This window comes from Dysidea avara, chromosome 4 (assembly GCF_963678975.1).
Source record: "Dysidea avara chromosome 4, odDysAvar1.4, whole genome shotgun sequence".
NCBI classification, from domain to species: domain Eukaryota; kingdom Metazoa; phylum Porifera; class Demospongiae; order Dictyoceratida; family Dysideidae; genus Dysidea; species Dysidea avara.
In genome coordinates this window covers 2741340-2764523 of record NC_089275.1, presented here as the reverse complement: position 1 = coordinate 2764523, position 23184 = coordinate 2741340, and the positions used below count along the sequence as shown (strand labels likewise).

Below are 23184 nucleotides of genomic sequence, written 5' to 3'. Positions count from 1 at the left end.
ACCAAAGTTGTATTCAAAAAGGTTGGAAGCAAAAGAAAAAGTTGTAACCAAAAAGGTCAGGTAAAAAGGAAAAAAAGATAATTATTGCCTTAACCAGGATTCGATCTGCTGACTGAGCACTTGCAAGTTTGAAACTCTACCGTTTTGGAGATACAATGCTAAGCTGTCCTCTGCTACTGGGCCCTCCACCATAAGTGCAGAAGAGAGAACTGTGTCAGTGACATTAAAGGAAACTTAATCTTATCCTATACATGTATGATTATATTGCTCTACTTGGTAGCTACGCTTTGTAACATGAGACTTTGTATTTAAAAGTTTGGTAGCTATTTGTACCATCCAAAATGAATCAGTAATGTATGCACATGCACTGGACACAGCTATATGTACAGTGACATAAAGCTTGCAAACACTTAAAACTGAAAAAAGGTACAGTCATGCAAATTAAGATGGAAAGGCAACATGAAATCTACACAGCGAAAGAAGACAAAACCGGTTGTACCAAGCTGAAAATTATCTCAAGTACATACCAAAACACTAAAATGTGGTGGTGTTTGCCCTAGTCAGTGAACATAAATACACATTCAAGTGGGGTGATAGAATGTCACCTGTGCATGTCCAGTTTTATTGCCCATATAGTTACACTATTTTAGTATACTAAGCAAACATACTAAAAAGTATGTGTACAGCACTGAACCATGTAAACTCCAGCTAATGCACTAAAGGAATACTTAGAGTTCCCTAAGCCCTATACAACTATATTTTCTAATGTCATCATTATTCACCTGTATGCTACCATAAAAGCTCTCGGTATATTTAGCTATAGTTACATACCATGAAAAAGTACACTTAACAATGCTTCAGAATAGAAGGAAAAGATCAAAAAAGTATACTTTAAAAAGTTGTAGCCTAAAGCAAAAAAAGAAGTAGCAAAAAAGATTCCCAAAGCGAAAAAAGAAGCTGCTCTACCTGGGACTTGAACTCACTACCTGACAGTTATGAAGCATACGCCCTACCCATTTAACCAAACAGCACTTGCAGTTAGGGTTAGTAAAACCTGGTTATAAAGGTGTGTGTAAGTTGAATGGTTTAGGTGTTTACTTGCAACTCACCATGTGGTTTGTACAAAATTCCAGTGAGTTTTGCTCTACAGGGCTAGCCCTGCATTCGATCCGCTGTAGATTGTAAATGGCAGCAGTTAAAAACATCTTTTAGCAAACATGGTGAAGCTAGATGATGAGCGCTTCATGAAGCAAACAGACTGCTTTGATACGTGCAGTGGTTAGCGAGATAGCTGAGTGACCCAAATGGAATGTAGACAATTGCATTTCAGCTTTATATAGATAATGAATAAATTACTGAGAGAACACCACCTCACAAAGCAAGAACACCTATACACTATAAGAAAAAGCTGCAAACAAACAAAAACACTCTCCTATAAAACCTCAATTTAAAGGTAAGTCAAAATTTGCCAAAATCAGTAACAAAAACAATACACTAAAAAGAGGCATTTGCATTCCTATCCCTTGATAATATTTAATCAGTCTAGTCTTATGTCTATCATAAACAAGGCAGGACTAATCAAGCCATGAGCCAGCATTAAATAAAAACTTCCTACTACTCCTCATATATTAAAACTAAATAGAACACAGTTGAATGATTAAGATTCAATGTTGCAAGTTAATAATTGTAGTTAGTTGTATCAACTTAACTTTTATTCTTGGCCGTTTCAGATATCAGCTGTTTTGGTTGCCAGTTATAATTGCTTTTATTTGCCTGTTTACAGCCAAGGTATTCTTTGGTAATTATAGTCAGTTGTAATAACATTGATTCTTGGCCGTTCTAGATATCAGCTCTTTCAGTTACCAGTTAATTTCATGGAGTGTTTTCTACAACTTATCTGTTTTTACATAGGGTTACAGATACTTGTAGTTTCTTGGATGTGCCTTTTTTTTACAGCAAAGATGTTTCCTTTTTTTGGGATGGGGTGGGTGGGTTGGACCTACTCATGACCTTGTTAATACCAGGAGCCATAAAGTGCTGCCACAAGGTGCAAAGGAATGTAAAACATCCACTTAGGCTGTACTATAACCATTATTGCATTCCTTTGTCACCAAAATTAATGTCTTTTGTAAGGGTAAACCACAGTTGGCACACCGCAACTATGCTGATATGGTATTGGAATCCAGCCATCTAGGAAGCCTATATTTTTGTACGATGTAGTTACAGTACATTATACAGTACATTAGGGTGCATAGGCAGATAATGCAATAGTGCTCATTAAAAACAGCGATCTCTTACATTGGGTTTGAAAACGTCTCTTATGTGGGGTTTGTGGACAACTATCACCAACTTCCAGTTATAATTCACCCCACCTGCTAGACATATTCATATCTCTTCTACTGATAAAATTAATAGTGTTTCAGGTGCTCTGCTTTTTGATTTTGTAATGAACCCAAATCAAGTGAATTGCTAACATTGTTCTGTATAAGGAGGAAATTAATTCAGTAACAGTTACATTAATTCACACTTGCTTATTAATTGCTGCACATATGGGATCCTATTAGTGTAGTACAATAACTTGCTTTGTGAGATATGGTGTTTGGTTCTGAATGTGGTCATGTTAATAAGATCTAATCAAAAACAGCCAAGCTGTAAAAAAAGGTGCGGCCCCCAAAAAGGCCATGGTGAAAAAAGATGTGAAATCCAAGGTGGCGGCCAAGAAATGGCTGTGATGGTAGGTTAATGGTTACATTTTAATAACAACAATTCAGGTGAATTTGGTGCCAAGACCAAGCGGCACAAAATTCACCTGAATTGTCATTATTAAAATGTAACCATTGACCTACTATCACAGCCATTTCTTGGCCGCCACCTTGGATTTCACATCTTTTTTCACAATGGCCTTTTTGGGGGCCACGCCTTTTTTTACAGCTTGGCTGTTTTTGATTAGATATCACTTCTTTTTGTATTTGTATACTGCAAAGCCAGCCTATGGCTGGCTTTGGGGCTTTTTTAACTCATGTGTTTTTTTCTTTACCACAGGAAGAAGAAAAGAACTTAAAGAAGATTTTTAATGCTTCAATTGTTTTTGATTTTATTAGTAATTATAGAAATTATATACATATATTTATTACATGCCCATTATTCCCCACAGGATATTTTTTTGCAGTTGATCTCTCTACTGGGTGACTTGAAATGTAGCTGAACTATATACAGGATGGTTTCTCTACAGGGTGATTTTTTTCTAGCTGAACTCTCTACAGGTGATTTGTTTGCAGCTAAACTCTCTACATGGTGGTTTGTTTGTAGCTGAACTCTCTACATGATGGTTTCTTTGTAGCTGAACTCTCTATAAGGTGACTTCGTCTAGCTGAACTCTCTACAGGGTGATTTTTTTTGTAGCTGACCTCTCTACAGGGTGATTTGTTTGCAGCTGAACTCTACATGATGGTTTCTTTGTAGCTGAACTCTCTACAAGGTGACTTCGTCCAGCTGATTTCTCTACGGGGTGATTTGTTTCTAGCTGAACTCTCTACAGGTGATTTGTTTGCAACTAAACTCTCTACATGGTGGTTTCTTTGTAGCTGAACTCCCTACATGATGGTTTTTTTGTAGCTGAACTCTCTACAAGGTAACTTCTTCTCTACAGGGTGATTTGTTGTAGTTGAATTCTCTACAAGGTGGTTTGTTTGAGGCTGAACTCTCTACATGGCGGTTTCTTTGTAGCTGAACTCTCTACAGAGTGATTTGTTTGCAGCTGAACTCTCTACATAATGGTTTCTTTGTAACTGAACACTCTACAAGGTGACTTCTTCTAGCTGATCTTTCTACAGGGTGAATTGTTGTAGCTGAACTATCTACAAGGTAACTTCTTCTAGCTGATCTCTCTACAGGGTGATTTGTTTGTAACTGAACTCTCTGCATGATGGTTTCTTTGTAGCTGAACTCTCTACAAGGTGACCTCTTCTAGCTGATCTCTCTACAGGGTGATTTGTTTCTAGCTGAACTCTCTACAGGTGATTTTTTGCAGCTAAACACTCTACATGGTGGTTTCTTTGTAGCTGAACTCTGTACATGATGGTTTCTTTGTAGCTGAACTCTTTACAAGGTGACTTCTTCTAGCTGAACTCTCTATGGGGTAATTTCTTTGTAGCTGAACTCTCTATATGATGGTTTCTTTGTAACTGAACTCTCTACAAGGTAACTTCTTCTAGCTGATCTTTCTACTGGGTGATTTGTTTGCAGCTGAACTCTCTACATGGTGGTTTCTTTGTTGCTGAACTCTCTACAAGGTGAATTCTTCTACCTGATCTCTCTACAGGGTGATTTGTTTGTAACTGAACTCTGTACAAGTGCGTTTTTGTGGGTGATCTCACTGCAGGTTGATTTGTTTGCAGCTGAACTCACTAAAGGGTGATTTTGCTTGTAGCTGAACTCCTTGCATTGTGTCTAGTTTCTAGCTGATCTCTCTACAAGTTGATTTGTGTGTAGCTGATCTCTCTGCAGGTTGATTGATTTGTAGCCGATCTCTCTACAAGGTAATTTGTTTGTAACTGAACTGTCTATAAGGTGATTTATTTGTAGCTGATCTCTCTGCAGGTTGATTTGTTTTAGCTGAACTCTCTACAGGGTGATTTACTTGTAGCTGAACTCCTTACATTGTGTCTAGTTTCTAGCTGATCTCTCTACAGGGTGATTTGTGTGTAGCTGATCTTTCTACAGGTTGATTTGTTTGTAGCCGATCTCTCTACAGGGTAATTTGTTTGTAGCTGAACTCTGTACAAGGTGCTTTTTTGTAGGTGATCTCACTGCAGGTTGATTTGTTTGTAGCTGAACTCACTAAAGGGTGATTTGCTTGTAGCTGAACTCCTTACATTGTGTCTAGTTTCTAGCTGATCTCTCTACAGGGTGATTTGTTTGTAGCTAATCTCTCTACAAGTTGATTTGAGTGTAGCTGATCTCTCTGCAGGTTGATTAGTTTGTAGCCGATCTCTCTACAAGGTAATTTGTTTGTAGCTGAACTCTCTATAAGGTGATTCATTTGCAGCTGAACTCTCTACATGGTGGTTTCTTTGTTGCTGAACTCTCTACAGGGTAATTTGCTTGTAGCTGAACTCCTTACTTTGTGTCTACTTTGTAGCTGATCTCTCTACAGGGTGATTTGTTTGTAGCTGATCTCTATACAAGTTGATTTGTGTGTAGCTGATCTCTCTGCAGATTGATTTGTTTGGCTGAACTCTCTACAGGGTGATTTGTTTCTAGCTTATCTCTCTACAGGTTGATTTGTGTGTAACTGATCTCTCTACAAGCTGATTTGTTTGTAGCTGATCACTCTGCAGGTTGATTTGTTTCTAGATGATCTCTCTACAGGTTGATTAGTTTGTAGCTGAACTCTCTGCAAAGTGTTTTGTTTGTAGTTGATCTCTCTACAAGGTGATTTTTTGTAACTGACCTCTCTTCAGGGTGATTTGTTTCTAGCTGATATCTCTACAGGGTGATTTTTTGTAGCTGACCTCTCTTCAGGGTGATTTGTTTCTAGCTGATCGCTCTACAGGTTGGTTTGTTTGTAGCTGAACTCTCTACAGGGTGATTTGCTTGTAGCTGAACTCCTTACATTGTGTCTAGTTTGTAGCTGATCTCTCTACAGGGTGATTTATTTGTAGCTGATCTCTCTGCAAGTTGAATTGTGTGTAGCTGATCTCTCTGCAGGTTGATTTGTTTTAGCTGAACTCTCTACAGGGTGATTTGTTTGTAGCTGAACTCCTTACACTGTGTCTAGTTTGTAGCTGATCTCTCTTCAGGGTGATTTGTTTGTAGCTGATCTCTCTACAAGTTGATTTGTGTGTAGCTGATCTCTCTGCAGGTTGATTTTTTTGTAGCCGATCTCTCTACAGGGTAATTTGTTTGTAGCTGAACTCTCTATAAGGTGATTTGTTTGTAGCTGATCTCTCTGCAGGTTGATTTGTTTTAGCTGAACTCTCTACAGGGTGATTGCTTGTAGCTGAACTCTTTACATTGTGTCTAGTTTCTAGCTGATGTCTCTACAGGGTGATTTTTTGTAGCTGAACTCTCTACAAGGTGATTTGTTTCTAGCTTATCTCTCTACAGGTAGATTTGTGTTGATTTGTTCATTGCTGATCATTATTAGTGCTTTACAGTGACCAGCACTGAAGGTCTAACAGCAACATGTGCTGCAGCCTTAGGATTACCTAACCTACAAAGACTTAGACATAGTGACTTGACTTAGTGACTTGACTTACTGACTGAATAAGGTGTAACAGAAAAGGGGCCAAAGTAAGGAAGAAAAAAAATGATCACTCTAAAGGGTAATTTGTTTGTAGCTGAACTCTCTCCACAGTGACTTGTGTGTAGCTGAATTCTGTGTAGCTGAATTCTCTAGAGAGTGACTTAATTGTAGCTGAATTCTCTACAGGGTGCATGACTTGTTTATAGCTGAACTTTCTTCAGTGTGACTTGTATTGTTCTGAATCTCTATAGTGATATATTTGCTTAATTCTCCACATGGTGACTGTCTTCTTGCTGAACTGTCTATAAGATTAACTGTTTGCAGCTGAACTCCCTACAGAATAACTTGTGATGTAATAAAATTCTATAATGGAGTAAATAAATTAGCCGAATGCTCTATTAGGGTGACTGTTCTATTAGAGTATCTCGATCTCGCATTTTGCTACACGGAGTTGGCTTTCGAATCGTAACTCAGTGGTTTGTAACCCGATTGTTCTGTACTACTGCAAGTACTTTCTATGAAGATTATTCCAGCTATACACCGATTTTCAGCTTATTGCTCTAAGCGGTTTGCCTAGTAGGCGTGAAAACTAATACTTTTTTATTCCTAAAAATCGATCGCGTAATTGTGACACAGGTTGGGTTTTGTGTCATATCTCCGTGGTCTTTATCTCGATTCCTTTCAAACCACCAAAAGGCACTCCTACGATGGTTACTCCATCTACATAGCAATTTTCAACTCATTCCATGAAGCGGTTTACCCTGTAGGCGTGACAACAAATTGATCTTGTTTTACGCGAATAATCGGTCATAACTCCTGAACCATTCATCGGATTTGTACCAAAGTTGATGCTAGGATTCGCCGTTGGACTCCCTTTCTGTGTGCCAAATTTCAAGGCGATCGGAGTACGCGTTTGCTTGTTATAACAATTTTTGCAAGTGTGCGAAAAGACGAAGAAGAAGAAAAAAAACGAAGAAGAAAAAACGAAACTTTGGCCACTCGTATCTCGGAAATGGCTTGAGTGATTTCCTTCAAATTTGGAATGTAGACTCCCCTAGCTGGCGGGCAACTCTGCAACAAATTTGGTTCCAATCGGATGAGGTATCACCGAGATACAAATGTGTGAAAATGACGTTTTCTTTCTTCCTGTCAATATACTCACGGTGTGGCGCGCCGGCTTCTTGGGCCGCACGACACACCTAATCTGTAAAAATATTTTTTTAAATAAAGCATTCAGCACAATACATTTATAAGTCTGTCTTCAATAATCATCATTGTGTGTGTGAGTGTGTGTGTAAAAAGAAAAGAAATGTCTGTGATAACAAACCCTAGTCAGCCATAGGCTGCCTTATAAAGTAAAAAAAGAAATGATATCTACACACATATAAGCTGTGAAAAAATGGTGCGGCCTTAAAAAGCCTGGGTGAAAAGTTGTGAAATCAAAAGGTGGTGGCCAAGAAATGGCTGCAATGCTAATAAATGTTAGCAATACACACAGCCATTATTAAAATTTATTTGTATTAACATCATTGCAGCCATTTCTTGGCTGCCACCTTTGAAATCAACCTAAGGCTGCACCTATTTTCACAGCTTGGCTACTTTTTTTTTGTGTATACATATTATACACATGCAATGGTGTACCATGTCATTTCTCAGGACATGAACACTCCTTTACACCTTGCTGTTAAAAAAGGACACCTTACAGTTATTGAAACTTTGATCAAATCAGGAGCAAGAGTCAACAGCATTGGAAAGGTTAGTGTGATTGATAGTCAATTATGTCATTTGATGAAAGTACTTTATTACATATACTACTTGCAGAGGCATATTTAAGGGGGTTTCCTGGAGTTCCAGAAACCCCCTTTGAACTTTCAACTTGTGGGGCTTGCAGCCAAAACTCCTACCTATTGTAGTTGACAGCAAAAATAATTTAAAACAGGGCAGGGCAGTATAGTTTCAGTGTAATAACAAACTAACATTGATTTCTCTAAAGTGGATGAAGAGAAAACAAGAGTAGCTATACAATGAAATATCATGCAGTAAGATAATACTGTATATTAGGGATCATGGAGGTTTGGGTTTTTCTGACCAAAGATATCACCCAAAAAGCCAACTGCACTATACCATCCTTGTGCCTTGGCAGCATTGGTTAGGTATAACCAAGCCCAAAAGTGCTTTCTGCACGACCCTAAATGCTTCCAATAGATTGCTACAATTAAAAAAATTAATTCAATGGAATTTTTTACTGCCTGCCTGCCTGCCTGCCTGCCTGCCTGCCTGCCTGCCTGCCTGCCTGCCTGCCTGCCTGCCTGCCTGCCTGCCTGCCTGCCTGCCTGCCTGCCTGCCTGCCTGCCTGCCTGCCTGCCTGCCTGCCTGCCGGCCTGCCTCCCTGCCGGCCTGCCGGCCTGCCTACCTGCCTTCAGACAAGCATATATAACTCAGTAATGGCTAAGGCTGTGGGCTTGGTTTTTTCATTGTTCGACATTGCTTCATCCTGAGATGTGTCTTTTTTGCATACCGCAGTACGTACAATGCATGCATCATGGACTTACCTTTGTCCTCCTTTGTGTCCCATTTCTTTTTGCTGACAGCAAAAGGCATTAATTTGCAGTAGTGTGATGGCTGAATCATCCGTATTTCCTGTGATGCTGGATTGATTGCAGAAGCACTTCTCCTAGTGTTCTTCATTTGTAGCACTGTGAAAAGGGATGAACATAGCTGAAAGTGAAGCGTAATAGCCACTTTCACTTTCAAGCTTTCAGTAATTGGGGCACAGGAATAGTCTGTAGTTTTTGTTTTGACTGGATTGATTGCAGAGACACTTCTCCTATCTGTTCTTTATATACTGTACAGTGCTGTGTAATGGGCTGAACATAGCTGAAAGTAAAGTGTAATGGATACTTCGAATCACTTTCGAGTTAGTTGGGGCACGCGTTCAGTTGAAATCATTACCTCTGGCGCCATCCTTTCTTTTGATGCGGTATGTGTGGGCTCACCAGCCATAATAATGTTACAAAAAAGTAAAGAAACAAGTATATAAGAATTTTAAGTTCAATTAGGAATCGTATAAAAATAATGTAGGGAAACAAGGGAGGTCGCCTACACCTGCAGATATACTAGTGGACATTTAATCTCTAATTCAGTCTACCTACCATGACTGAATTAGGGATTAAATGTTTACTAGTATATCTGCAGGTGTAGACAACCTCCCTTGTTTCCCTACTGTTTGTATGATTCCTAATCAAACTTAAAATTTTTAATTTTTTCTTATACTTGTATTAAGATACTCTAATAGAGCAGTCAGATATATATTCTAATAGAGCAGTCAAATGTATATTCTAATAGAGCAGTCAAAACTACTCTAATAGAAATTCATAACCCACCATAAATGTAAGGTTTTTAAAGAATGATTTAGCCCAGTTAAACCTTAAATGCATATATTATGTATTGAGAATTTGTATCATTGTATGTTCATAGATCACTACAATACCCAGCAAGCCATATGCTTAAGCCATATGCTTAAGCCATGCATAAAATGATATTTAAGAAGCATAAATCATAGTTTATCTCGTTAAAGTGCATGAGCCTTATACAACCATATCCTATCAAGTATACCGAAGCATGCAGGTACTCCTGAGCCTAAGGAGTTGCAGTAGCTAAGCTAAGACAACTTTAGTAATTTATATGCTTATACAGGATGTTTACCACACAGGTGTAAATGATATGCATGGTTCTGGTAGTACTTGTCCTATTGTGCAGGCAATACATGTAGAATCATTTGATGACATTTAACTTATATTGACAACAAAATAAATTAATTTGTACTTTATTTCCATAGTATTGGTACCTGCCCTACAATGCAAAACTTGCCATATTGTGTTATGCACTAAGCACTATATTCAGGACCACTTCCATAAAATGTAATGGAAACCAAGCATTAAATTTCATGTACATATGTGCATGTATATGGACATTGTTTTTAAAGAACATGATGCCATCCTGCAAGTACACTGAGGTAATTTTAAACATCAGAGCAGCAATCATAAGCAAAGACAATTGTAATATTGTGCAAATAATAGCATGAAAAATAGCATGAAAAGCACATAACTGAAAAGCTGTTATGAAAAAGGCTGTCAAAATGAAAAAAAAAGTTTTACAAGGAAAATTGTTTGGCTAGAAAGAAAATATATATTTAAAAAACAGCAATACTACTGGGATTCTGTCTTACACTCTCACAGTTTTAAGGTAGATGCTTTACCACCATATGACTAAAATTAATGTAGCTTGTGTTTAGAGTGTCTTTAAAAGTTGTTTATAAAGGCATTCTTAAGAATGAAATAGGTGTTTACTTGCAGTTTATTAGTGGTTTATAGAAAGAATTTAAGTGAGTTTTGCTCTAGCTACTCCCTTGCATTTAGCACACTGACGAACAACGACAGTTAAAAGCTTCATTAGAACAATTTTTAAAGAATGAGCACTTTTTTGATGCAAAATTCACACTGATACATGCAGTGGTAGGTGAGATAATCATTGAATGCCTAAGGAAAGCAAGATGGTCAAACAGACAGACAGACAGACAGACAGCTTTAAATGTATAACTTAATAGAGTATACCATTTCATTTTAAGGACAAATACACTCCTCTACACCTTGCTGTACACAATGGCCACCTTGCAGTAGTGGAAACATTGATCAGATTAGGAGCTTATGTCAACAGTACCGGACAGGTTAGTTGTGATAGATGCTGATGTAATTTTAGTAAGTAGTGCTTACCAGTCTATCACAAACATGTTGTACTGGTTTAATACAGAACGATTGGACACCTCTACATATTGCAGCTCAAACTGGTCAAAGTATGATAGTGGAAACTTTGATTAGATTGGGAGCAATTGTAAATGCTCTGGATAAAGTAAACTAACTAAGAATTTGGCAATCCCAGGCTACACTTGTTGTACATTTTAGAACATGCTAGCTCCTTTGCACATTGCTACTCTAAATGGTCATGTTGCTGTATTAGAAATTCTGGTTAGACTTGGAATAGATGTGAATACCACTGTCAAAGTGAGCCAGCATATTCCACACTGATACAATGCATATTTTACTGTGTATAGAATAATGAATCAACTTCTATACATCTTGCTGCTCAAACTGGTCACATTTTGGTGCTAGAGAAACTGATTGAATTGGGAGCAAATGTCAACGCTGTCAATAACGTAAGTCAAGAAAATATTGCAGTACATAGAACTGCTTACCTCACCATTTAGAGTGGGCAAACTCCTCTGTTTATTGCTGTTCAAAATGGTCATGTTCGACAAGTGGAACTATTGATCAAATCTGGTGCAAATGTCAATGTCACAGACAAGGTAAATATTAACATGAAGAGTTATATGATTAGCCTTCAACAACCACAGAGTTCGTCAACTCTTCTACATGTTGCAGTTCAATATGGCCATACCCAGATAGCAGATATTTTACTCAAACATGGAATATATGTGAACTCTATTAATAAAGTGAGTGCATCAATCACTAACAGTAGACATGTACAACTCCACTTCTTATCCATATAGATCCAATGGACTCCCCTTCATTTTGCTGCTCAGAATGGCAGTACTCAACTGGTTGAATTACTCATCAGATCACATGCAGATGTGAATGCTATCAATATGGTTAGGTTATAAATTTGGGAAGTTTTGTGCTTTGTGCGTACATATTGTGTTAGCTAATATGATAGCTCACATATGATAGTATCAAATGTAAAGTTACTCACCTCTATAAGTGTTTTAAACACCTGAATATGTTTTATCACTCATGGATACTTGATATTGTCATTTGGTAGTTCTATATAAAGAGTGTACAATAGATGTCATTCAGTTATACAGTGTGTGTGTGTGTGTGTGTGTGTGTGTGTGTGTGTGTGTGTGTCAGTACTGCAGCTACAAAATAAGTACTAAAGAAAATGTAAAGAAGCTATTGTAAGTAAAGTAAAAGTTGCTATAACACCCTCTCATGAACATTCAACCGTAAAATGCAACATTATTATAGAAGTATGCAATAGGCTTATGTAAGTACTGATCATAGCTATACTACTGACAGGATGAAGTACAAATAATTGTCCACTAGTATAGCTGTAGTTGTGGATGACCTCCCTTGTTTCTTTGCTTTTATATCCCTAAAATGTCAAATTTTTCCTTACACTTGTAAAACCATGATGTGATACACATAATTATTGTATCATAACTGTTGGATAGAGAGTGTTGTTTCAGCTGTATTGTAGGCTAACCCCATGCCATGTACACATAATTTATAGTAAAGTCTGATCATAAACTTACCAATTAGTCTGGAGTCTGCATAAGGATGCCATTTATGAATAAACAACCATAGAACCCTACAGAAATAAGTATTGTGTCCTGCAAACAACAGTACACACAGCATAGGAATTTTACAATGATGTTGAAATTTTAAGCACATGCAGATTCTAAGAGTATACGTACATATTGCAATAATTTGAATTGCTAGCATAATGGACCATTGTACTAAATAATTATAATCTACCATTTATTTTAGAAAGGAGAGACAGCTCTTCATCTTGTTTCACAAGAAGGTCTCCTTGAAGTGGTTAAAATGTTGACAAGTGCAAATGCTGACCTGAACATCGTCAACAAAGTGAGCACACATCATCACAGTATAATACAATGATATTCTCTACTACTGTACTACAGGCAAACAGGACACCACTACTAGAGGCAGTATGGCACCGTCGAAAAAGTGTTATACACTATTTTGTAGAGGAGGTCAAAGTGGACACTACTAATATGACTAAGGTGATCACTTAGTGATACATGATTACATCATCTTCATGTTCCTGTACACATCACTGATACTGTGTGTATTGTTGTAGTACATAAAGCAGTGGATGGAACGACAGTTGGAGGAATACAAAAATGAACCAAGGAGTCCTGGAAAATCAATCCCTGACTATGGTAAGCCATGTATTAGTACTGACATGTAGTTAAAGGAAATAATTGTTTTACTTTTAAAAATAATTCAAATACAATTCATACCCAAACTTATTATCAATCACATTGTAGAATCTGATCCAGATGCTCACTCTGACAAAAGTTCAGGCCACGAATCTGGTGCATCAGATGGTTAGTAAATGTATACTGTGTTCTCATTGTAATGTGTTGTTGTTGTTGTAGAAGAGTGAAAGAACTAGGAATTTACTCATGCATTGGACACCATAGTGTTGTTAGCTAGTCTAGCTATTATTATAGTATTCTTGTCAAAACCTTTTGCATTACTACATACGTTGGTTGACTGCATTATTACATATGTTGGTTGACTGCATCACTACATACGTTGGTTGACTGCACAACATTACATATTATTGATATTATGTAGTAGTATAAGTATTTGCAAATTAAGTATGTAACTAAGAAATTAATTTAGTAGTATTAAGTAGTATAAGTATTTACCATATTGTACCACCCAATTCCCTACCTGCTCTAACAGTATTTACCATGACACAAAACAATATAAATAGTATAATCTTTGTAACCTATTTAATATATCAAGTTGAAAAGCTGCCTGACTGTATCCATTTTGTGATGTCAGACAGCTATCTTGCCAACCAGTGCATGTATCAAAGCATTTTTTGCTTCAAATAAAGTGCTCATCATCTGGCTTCACCAAATTTAAAAGATGTTTCTAACTGCTATTGTTTTCCATCTACTATGCAATGAAAGCAGCAAATTAAAGTTCACAAAGCTTGCTGAAATTCTTTATATAAACCACATGGTGAAGCACAAGTAAACCCCTAAGCCTTTTAACTCACGCAGGCTAGTAGGTTTTACTTACATTGAAAATCTTCATGTGATGCTTATGTTAGTGGCTACAGAATAGGGCTGGGAAATAGTGGATTTTTCAATGTCTGAACGATAGTAAGACACTGTTCACAATGGACGAAAGCACAATGATAGTGTACTTATTACCTTCAAAGAGATACATAAGTAGGGTTGTTACTTATGGATATATGTTTTCGCTAAGAGACTGAACCGTCTTTTTAGGCTATTTAATAATTATTATTTTAAATAGCATTTTGCAGTAATATTTGCATATTATTACATGTATTACTGTCCAATAGTAATTTTTCAAATGATAGGCAATACCAATAGCGATACTATCCTGATATTCCGATATGTTCATGCTTTACATGGGGAGTAACCAATATTTTGTGGAAGGGGGTTCAGATTTAAAGTGCGTGAATGTCTTTGGGGGAAGGCTTGGGAACCACGTTTAAACGAAAATGATGCATATACAAAAATGTGCCCTTGGGCAGTAACATTGAAAGATGCAGTTTGTGCATCTAACTAACTAAATCTACAGACTGCTGTTTTTGCAGCTTATAGACCTAGGAAAGTTATACAGTGCTGGCAGCCACTTGCAAAAAAACTTAGACTAAAAAACCTAAGAAAGTGAGAAAAAGTTGACTGAGAATGTAAACTGAAAGTGTATCTATAAGGCAACAAAACATTCTGTGCACACAGTACGTGCAAGTGTACATGTACCAGCCACAATCATTCTATTATGCTATGACACTAGCTAGTAGTGAAGTTCTAGATAGACTAAGCGTTAGTCAGCTAGTATAATTGTAGAAATAGCCATTGTGCATTTCTTAGGAATTCCCAGTGTATTGAGTATATTGTATTATGACAGTGCAGCTGAGTCTGTAAAAATTGGGCATGTGAGCACAAGTTACACCTCATCACATAGAAAGTTAAATCTTAATATTGGAATGGAATTTTAATTCAGTAACTTGCATTAAATGTTAAATATACAAGTTGTATGGTTATAGTGCAACAGCTGTTATAAGTAAAGAACTATACGTATGTACCCACATGCCCTGTTTTCGCAGACCCAGTTACATATAATAATTATTTTTATGAGCTTGTGGTTTGGGTAATTTTATGTGGAATGTTTTCAAATGATTTGAATGAACATAACACAAGTTCAATATTATTGCAATGCATATCAAGACACACGGTAGTGTGTCGTGCGGCCCAAGAAGCCGTCGCGCCACACCCGTGAGTATATTGACAGGAAGAACGAAAACCTCATTTTCACACCTTTGTATCTCGGTGATCACTTATCTGATTGGAACCAAATTTGCTACACAGTTGCCCGCCAGCCAAGGGAGTCTACATTCCAAATTTGAAGGAAATCGCTCCAGCCATGTCCGAGATACGAGCTGCCAAAGTTTCGTTTTTTTTCTTCGTTTTTTTTTTTTCTTCTTCGTCTTTTCGCACACTTGCAAAAATTGCTATAACAAGCAAACGCGTACTCCGATCGCCTTGAAATTTGGCACACAGAAAGGGAGTCCAACGACGAATCCTAGCATCAAATTTGGTACAAATCCAATGAATGGTTCAGGAGTTATGACCGATTATTCGCGTAAAACAAGATCGATTTGTTGTCACGCCTACAGGGTAAACCGCTTCATGGAATGAGTTGAAAATTGCTATGTAGATGGAGTAACCATCGTAGGAGTGCCTTTTGGTGGTTTAAAACGAATCGAGATAAAGACCATGGAGATATGACACAAAATCCAACCTGTGTCACAATTACGCGATCGATTTTTATGAATAAAAAAGTATTAGTTTTCACGCCTACCACTGTGAAAAAAGAGGGATATAAGATGGTATTTCCAGTGGCTTATTGAATACAAAAAAGCTTGGTATAACCTGTATTATACTAACAATCTCATGTAAGACTTCAGTTAATGTGTTAAATATACTGAAACCATATATGTGATGGTATAGTGTGGGCATTATACTAGATATAAGCTATTTAAGGTAATGTGGTTAATAAACTGAAACCATAGATGCAATAGTATAGTATGGATTATACTAAAGTATAAAATGAGTATAATACAGGATTTATATTAAGGCTTATTTGTATTCAATAAGCCACTGGAAATACCATATTATATCCCACGTTTTGCACAGTGTACTAGGCAAACCGCTTAGAGCAATGAGCTGAAAATCGGTGTATAGCTGGAATAATCTTTATAGAAAGTCCTTGCAGTAGTACAGAAGAATCGGATTACAAACCACTGAGTTATGATTCGAAAGCCAACTCCGTGTAGCAAATGCGAGATCGAGATACTCTAATAGAACAGTCACCCTAATAGAGCATTCGGCTAATTTATTTATTCCATTATAGAATTTTATTACATCACAAACAAGTCATGCACTGTGTAGAGAATTCAGCTACAATTAAGTCACTCTCTAGAGAATTCAGTTACACAGAATACAGCTACACACAAGTCACTGTGGAGAGAGTTCAGCTACAAACAAATTACCCTTTAGAGTGATCAGCTACAAACAAAACACTTTACAGGGTGTTCAGCTGCAACAAATCAACCTTTAGAGCGATCAGCAATGAACAAATCAACACAAATCTACCTGTAGAGAGATAAGCTAGAAACAAATCACCCTGTAGAGAGTTCAGCTACAAAAAATCACCCTGTAGAGACATCAGCTAGAAACTAGACACAATGTAAGGAGTTCAGCTACAAGCAATCACCCTGTAGAGAGTTCAGCTAAAACAAATCAACCTGCAGAGAGATCAGCTACAAACAAATCACCTTATAGAGAGTTCAGCTACAAACAGATTACCTGTAGAGAGATCGGCTACAAACTAATCAACCTGCAGAGAGATCAGCTACACACAAATCAACTTGTAGAGAGATCAGCTACAAACAAATCACCCTGTAGAGAGATCAGCTAGAAACTACACACAATGTAAGGAGTTCAGCTACAAACAAATCACCCTGCAGAGAGAACAGCTACACACATATCAACTTGTATAGAGATCAGCTACAAACAAATCACCCTGTAGAGAGATCAGCTGCAAACTAGACACAAAGTAAGGAGTTCAGCTACAAGCAAATCACCCTGTAGAGAGTTCATCTACAAACAAATCAACTTGTAGAGCAATCAGCTAGAAACAAATCACCCTGAAGAGAGGTCAGCTACAAAAAACCACCCTGTAGAGAGTTCAGTTAGAAACAAATCACCCTGAAGAGAGGTCAGCTACAAAAAAAATCACCCTGTAGAGAGATCAGCTACAAACAAATTGCCCTGTAGAGAGATCGGCTACAAACAAATCAACCTGCAGAGAGATCAGCTACACACAAATCAACTTGTAGAGAGTTCAGCTACAAACAAATTACCCTGTAGAGAGATCGGCTACAAACAAATCAGCCTGTAGAGAGTTCAGCTACAAACAAATCACCTTTTAGACAGTTCAGCTACAAACAAATTACCTTGTAGAGAGATTGGCTACAAACAAATCAACCTGCAGAGAGATCAGCTACACACAATTCAACTTGTAGAGAGATCAGCTACAAACAAATCACCCTGTAGAGAGATCAGCTAGAAACTAGACACAATGTAAGGAGTTCAGCTACAAGCAAATCACTGTGTAGAGAGTTCAGCTACAAACAAACCAACCTGTAGAGCGATCAGCTAGAAACAAATCACCCTGAAGAGAGGTCAGCTACAAAAAATCACCTTGTAGAGAGATCAACTACAAACAAAACATTTTGCAGAGAGTTCAGCTACAAACAAATCAACCTTTAGAGCGATCAGCAACAAACAAATCAACCTGTAGAGAGATCATCTAGAAACAAATCAACCTGCAGAGTGATCAGCTACAAACAAATCAGCTTGTAGAGAGATCAGTTACACACAAATCACCTTGTACAGAGATAAGCTAAAAACGAATCAGAGTTCAGCTAAAACAAATCAATCTGCAGAGAGATTAGCTACATACAAATCACCTTATAGATAGTTCAGCTACAAACAAATTACCTTGTAGAGAGATCGGCTACAAACAAATCACCCTGCAGAGAGATCAGCTACACACAAATAAACTTGTATAGAGATCAGCTACAAACAAATCACCCTGTAGAGAGATCAGCTACAAACTATACACAAAGTAGTTCATCTACAAGCAAATCAACCTGCAGAGCAATCAGCTAGAAACAAATCACCCTGAAGAGAGGTCAGCTACAAAAAATCACCCTGTAGAGAGATCAGCTAGAAACAAATCACCCTGAAGAGAGGTCAGCTACAAAAAAATCACCCTGTAGAGAGATCAGCTACAAACAAATCACCCTGAAGAGAGGTTAGCTACAAACAAAACACTTTGCAGAGAATTCAGCTACAAACAAATCAGCTTGTAGAGAGATCAGTTACACACAAATCAACCTGTAGAGAGATAAGCTAGAAACAAATCACCCTGTAGAGAGTTCAGCTACAAGCAAAACATCCTGTAGAGAGTTCAGCAACAAAGAAACCACCATGTAGAGAGTTCAGCTGCAAACAAATCACCTTATAGAGAGTTCAGCTACAAACAAATCACCCTGTAGAGAGATCAGCTAGAAACTAGACACAATGTAAGGAGTTCAGCTACAAGCAAATCACCCTTTAGTGAGTTCAGCTACAAACAAATCAACCTGCAGTGAGATCACCTACAAAAAAGCACCTTGTACAGAGTTCAGCTACAAACAAATTACCCTGTAGAGAGATCGGCTACAAACAAATCAACCTGTAAAAAGATCAGCTACACACAAATCAACTTGTAGAGAGATCAGCTACAAACAAATCACCCTGTAGAGAGATCAGTTAGAAACTACACACAATGTAAGGAGTTCAGCTACAAGTAAATCACCCTGTAGAGAGTTCAGCTAAAACAAATCAATCTGCAGAGAGATCAGCTACAAATAAATCACCCTGTAGAGAGATCAGCTAGAAAATAGATACAATGCAAGGAGTTCAGCTACAAGCAAAATCACCCTTTAGTGAGTTCAGCTACAAACAAATCAACCTGCAGTGAGATCACCCACAAAAACGCACTTGTACAGAGTTCAGTTCCAAACAAATTACCCTGTAGAGAGATCAAGTAGAAGAATTCACCTTGTAGAGAGTTCAGCAACAAAGAAACCACCATGTAGAGAGTTCAGCTGCAAACAAATCACCCAGTAGAATGATCAGCTAGAAGAAGTTACCTTGTAGAGAGTTCAGTTACAAAGAAACCATCATATAGAGAGTTCAGCTACAAAGAAATTACCCCATAGAGAGTTCAGCTAGAAGAAGTCACCTTGTAAAGAGTTCAGCTACAAAGAAACCATCATGTACAGAGTTCAGCTACAAAGAAACCACCTGTACAGAATTCAACTACAAACAAATCACCCTGTATAGAGATCAGCTAGAAGAAGTTACCTTGTAGATAGTTCAGCTACAACAATTCACCCTGTAGAAAGATCAGCTAGAAGAAGTCACCTTGTAGAGTGTTCAGTTACAAAGAAACCATCATGTAGAGGGTTCAGCTGCAAACAAATCACTCTGTAGAGAGTTCAGCTACGAAGAAACCGCCATGTAGAGAGTTCAGCCTCATACAAACCACCTTGTAGAGAATTCAACTACAACAAATCACCCTGTAGAGAAGAAGTTACCTTGTAGAGAGTTCAGCTACAAAGAAACCATCATGTAGGGAGTTCAGCTACAAAGAAACCACCATGTAGAGAGTTTAGCTGCAAACAAATCACCTGTAGAGAGTTCAGCTAGAAACAAATCACCCCGTAGAGAGATCAGCTGGACTAAGTCACCTTGTAGAGAGTTCAGCTACAAAGAAACCATCATGTAGATAGTTCAACTGCAAACAAATCACTCTGCAGAGAGTTCAGCTACAAAAAAATCACCCTGTAGAGAGTTCAGCTAGACGAAGTCACCTTATAGAGAGTTCAGCTACAAAGAAACCATCATGTAGAGAGTTCGGCTACAAAGACACCACCATGTAGAGAGTTTAGCTGCAAACAAATCATCTGTAGAGAGTTCAGCTAGAAACAAAATACCCTGTAGAGAGACCAGCTAGAAGAGGTTACTTTGTAGAGAGTTCAGCTACAAAGAAACCATCCTGTATATAGTTCAGCTACATTTCAAGTCACCCAGTAGAGAGATCAGCTGCAAAAAAATATCCTGTGGGGCATAATGGGCATGTAATAAATATATGTATATAATTTGTATAATTACTAATAAAATCAAAAATAACTGAAGTACTAAAATTCTTTAAGTTCTTTTCTTCTTCCTGTAGTAAAGAAAAAAACACATGGGTTAAAAAAGCCCCAAAGCCAGCCATAGGCCGGTTTTGCAGTATACAAATACAAAAAGAAGTGATATCTAATCAAAAACAGCCAAGCTGTAAAAAAAGGTGCGGCCCCCAAAAAGGCCATGGTGAAAAAGATGTGAAATCCAAGGTGGCGGCCAAGAAATGGCTGTGATGGTAGGTTAATGGTTACATTTTAATAACAAGAATTTAGGTGAATTTTGTGCCGCTTGGTCTTGGCACCAAATTCACCTGAATTGTTGTTATTAAAATGTAACCATTAACCTACCATCACAGCCATTTCTTGGCCGCCACCTTGGATTTCACATCTTTTTCACCATGGCCTTTTTGGGGGCCGCACCTTTTTTTACAGCTTGGCTGTTTTTGATTAGATAATATTATACAACTACTTTTTATTCAGTGTCACAGTTAAAGCCTCATTAGTTACTTCTACACTTGCTGTTATGTTCTTTCTAAAATTCAAATTTAATTTCAAGCAAATATTCTTCAAATTGACACACAAACTAGCAATTTATTTGTTAAGAGCTAATTCCTTGTTGTGGTTAATTAATACTGTACATTTGTGGAGCTGTTGCTAGATACCTTTCTTTGGACTGCACCTTAATTAATTAGAAGCCTGCAGAGTATTCAATGGTTAAATATATACATATAAGTACAATACACTCTAGTTTTGTAAATTTTTTAATGTACAAGATGTTTAACTGTAAGATATTTAGACTATTATGTGCTATATAGCAATCATAAATACTTATGATTTAACAGTGCTGGCACACCACATTCCCTTTATTCTCAACATCTTATGCATTCATTCACTATTAATTTTTTATCCACACATGGAATGATACTTTCACCAGCCTTGTGTAGCTCTTTATCAACTTTGGTATACAATCCTAGGTGGAATTAGGGGGCTTCAGCAGCTTTGTATGGATAACTCACTAAAATTATCCTTATGGATACTTGGAGTGGGGCTGAAAACTGTGAAAAAGATTGATATATGCTAATAGAATGCTCAAACACCCTAATAAAGCAGTCATGTTTCATAAATATAGTCTAAAATCAACACAGTTTGCCTATAGCAGAAATCAAACTACTGACCTCTTACTGTGCATGTATAGGAGTTGGTATCTTACCACCACACAAGGTGTGTCTCTAATTCTTAATGCCACATATACACCTCATTACCTCTGTATGGTTAGAATATCACTATAAACTTTTCAAAGCAGTTTTTTATTCATTTATTAACTGCAAATAACCTGTTTCAAATACTTACACTGCTTGAAGTTTCTTAGTTTACTAGAGTGGTATATCCCCAGTATATGGAACAGTTAATTGTTTGTTATTTTAGTAGTTTTTCAGTACACTGATGTTTTACTGAGAGTTTAAAACTTAGTAAAACAATTATGTTCCATATACTTAAAGTTACTGACATTTTACTATCAGTGTAACTACAGTAAAACAACTTAACGAATTAGTAAACTAAGAACCTTCAAGCAGTGTTATGACTAATACATAAGTTCGTGTTTTACTTGAAATTGATGAACTCTTAAGACATCATAAAAGTTACAGCTGCATCTCCCCAGATTCCCTGCTGCCAGTGATTCTTTACAGATGTGACTGAATTTTGAATAATCACCCTTATGGTCACACCTGAAACAATTAGAATTTTTGAAACTAGCATTGTGCTATTAAAATTAATAGCAGAAAATACTTTTTAAATATTTTAAGGAATTGGTAATTAAGAGCATATGCAGTGGAACCTCGAACCCCACTTATCGGGATTCTCGGTTAACTGAAATACAAAAAAACTGGAGTATAGTGACTGTTCTATTAGAGTTGTTAAAACTACAAAAAGTACATTGACGAAGAGACTAAGAGAGGCTTCATGGCATTTGCAATTCCTAGAGCACAAAAGCTCAACTTTGCATCCACACTTGATCAAATTTCGGCTAGTTTTGCAACTTCTGGAAGTAGTCTCCACACTGGTACCCAAGTGATATATACGTCTGTCTGAGGACTGTACTGTTCCACTGGATTGCAAGCATGTTGTCCACATGCTTGCCTGGTATAATACTCTGTTTGTGTGTTGTAGAAGGGAATATCATTTGAAAGAGAAAAACAAAATTAATAAGGATAAGTAAAGCATTTTTTTTACCCGAGTTGGAAGAATGACTTGGCTCTTTTGTAAAACAATTCTTTCCTTAGATTATTCAAAAGTGCTTTTTAGTATGCTCTCATTATTCCCAAAATGCACTCATTATTCTCAAAATTATTAATAAACTTTTCAAAATATCTAATAATATACAAAAGTACTCAACTAGTTTCACACCAATGTTTAGCAAGATTTTGGAGCAATAATAATGTTGCTCTATTACAGTATTACGTGATTATGGCTTATGCCTATCCCATCATTATTGTTCCTGAAGCCTATTTCCGGGATTCCCAAGCTGATTTTTCCCATCACCAAGGAACTGTGAGGTGGTAAGAGGCGGTAACACATCCCATAAAGCATGAAAGAAAGGTAGGGTTTGATTTGTTTGTTAACCAACTGACAGGTCAGGTTAATTGCAGAATGTCTAAAATGGTTACCAGTTCCAAATTCCACCCATGCCTACTTTGCAATCATATTATGAAGCTGAAAGTACAATAAGTGGTCACTAATCACATGCACAACAACATCTGTGCTGTCATATAAGATGTTACGAGCCCCTTTTACAAGAGCAGTAATCCCCAGTAAACATATTCCTGTAT

General features: G+C 37.3%; 1 protein-coding gene across 3 annotated transcripts in view; it reads left to right on the top strand.

The window, feature by feature from the left end:
* LOC136253268 (CARD- and ANK-domain containing inflammasome adapter protein-like) overlaps positions 1-13661 on the top strand; it is a 77992-nt gene extending 64331 nt beyond the window's left edge. For all 3 annotated transcript variants that reach the window (XM_066045904.1, XM_066045902.1, XM_066045903.1), the window contains exons 10-22: positions 7904-8002; positions 10875-10973; positions 11057-11155; positions 11209-11307; positions 11358-11459; positions 11511-11609; positions 11658-11756; positions 11814-11912; positions 12811-12909; positions 12966-13067; positions 13145-13226; positions 13335-13394; positions 13446-13661. In XM_066045904.1, the coding sequence (XP_065901976.1) occupies positions 7904-8002; positions 10875-10973; positions 11057-11155; positions 11209-11307; positions 11358-11459; positions 11511-11609; positions 11658-11756; positions 11814-11912; positions 12811-12909; positions 12966-13067; positions 13145-13226; positions 13335-13394; positions 13446-13453 (1146 nt within the window). In that variant the 3' untranslated portion in view covers positions 13454-13661. The remainder of the gene's footprint in view (positions 1-7903; positions 8003-10874; positions 10974-11056; positions 11156-11208; positions 11308-11357; positions 11460-11510; positions 11610-11657; positions 11757-11813; positions 11913-12810; positions 12910-12965; positions 13068-13144; positions 13227-13334; positions 13395-13445) is intronic.
* The last annotated feature ends 9523 nt before the right edge of the window (positions 13662-23184 follow it).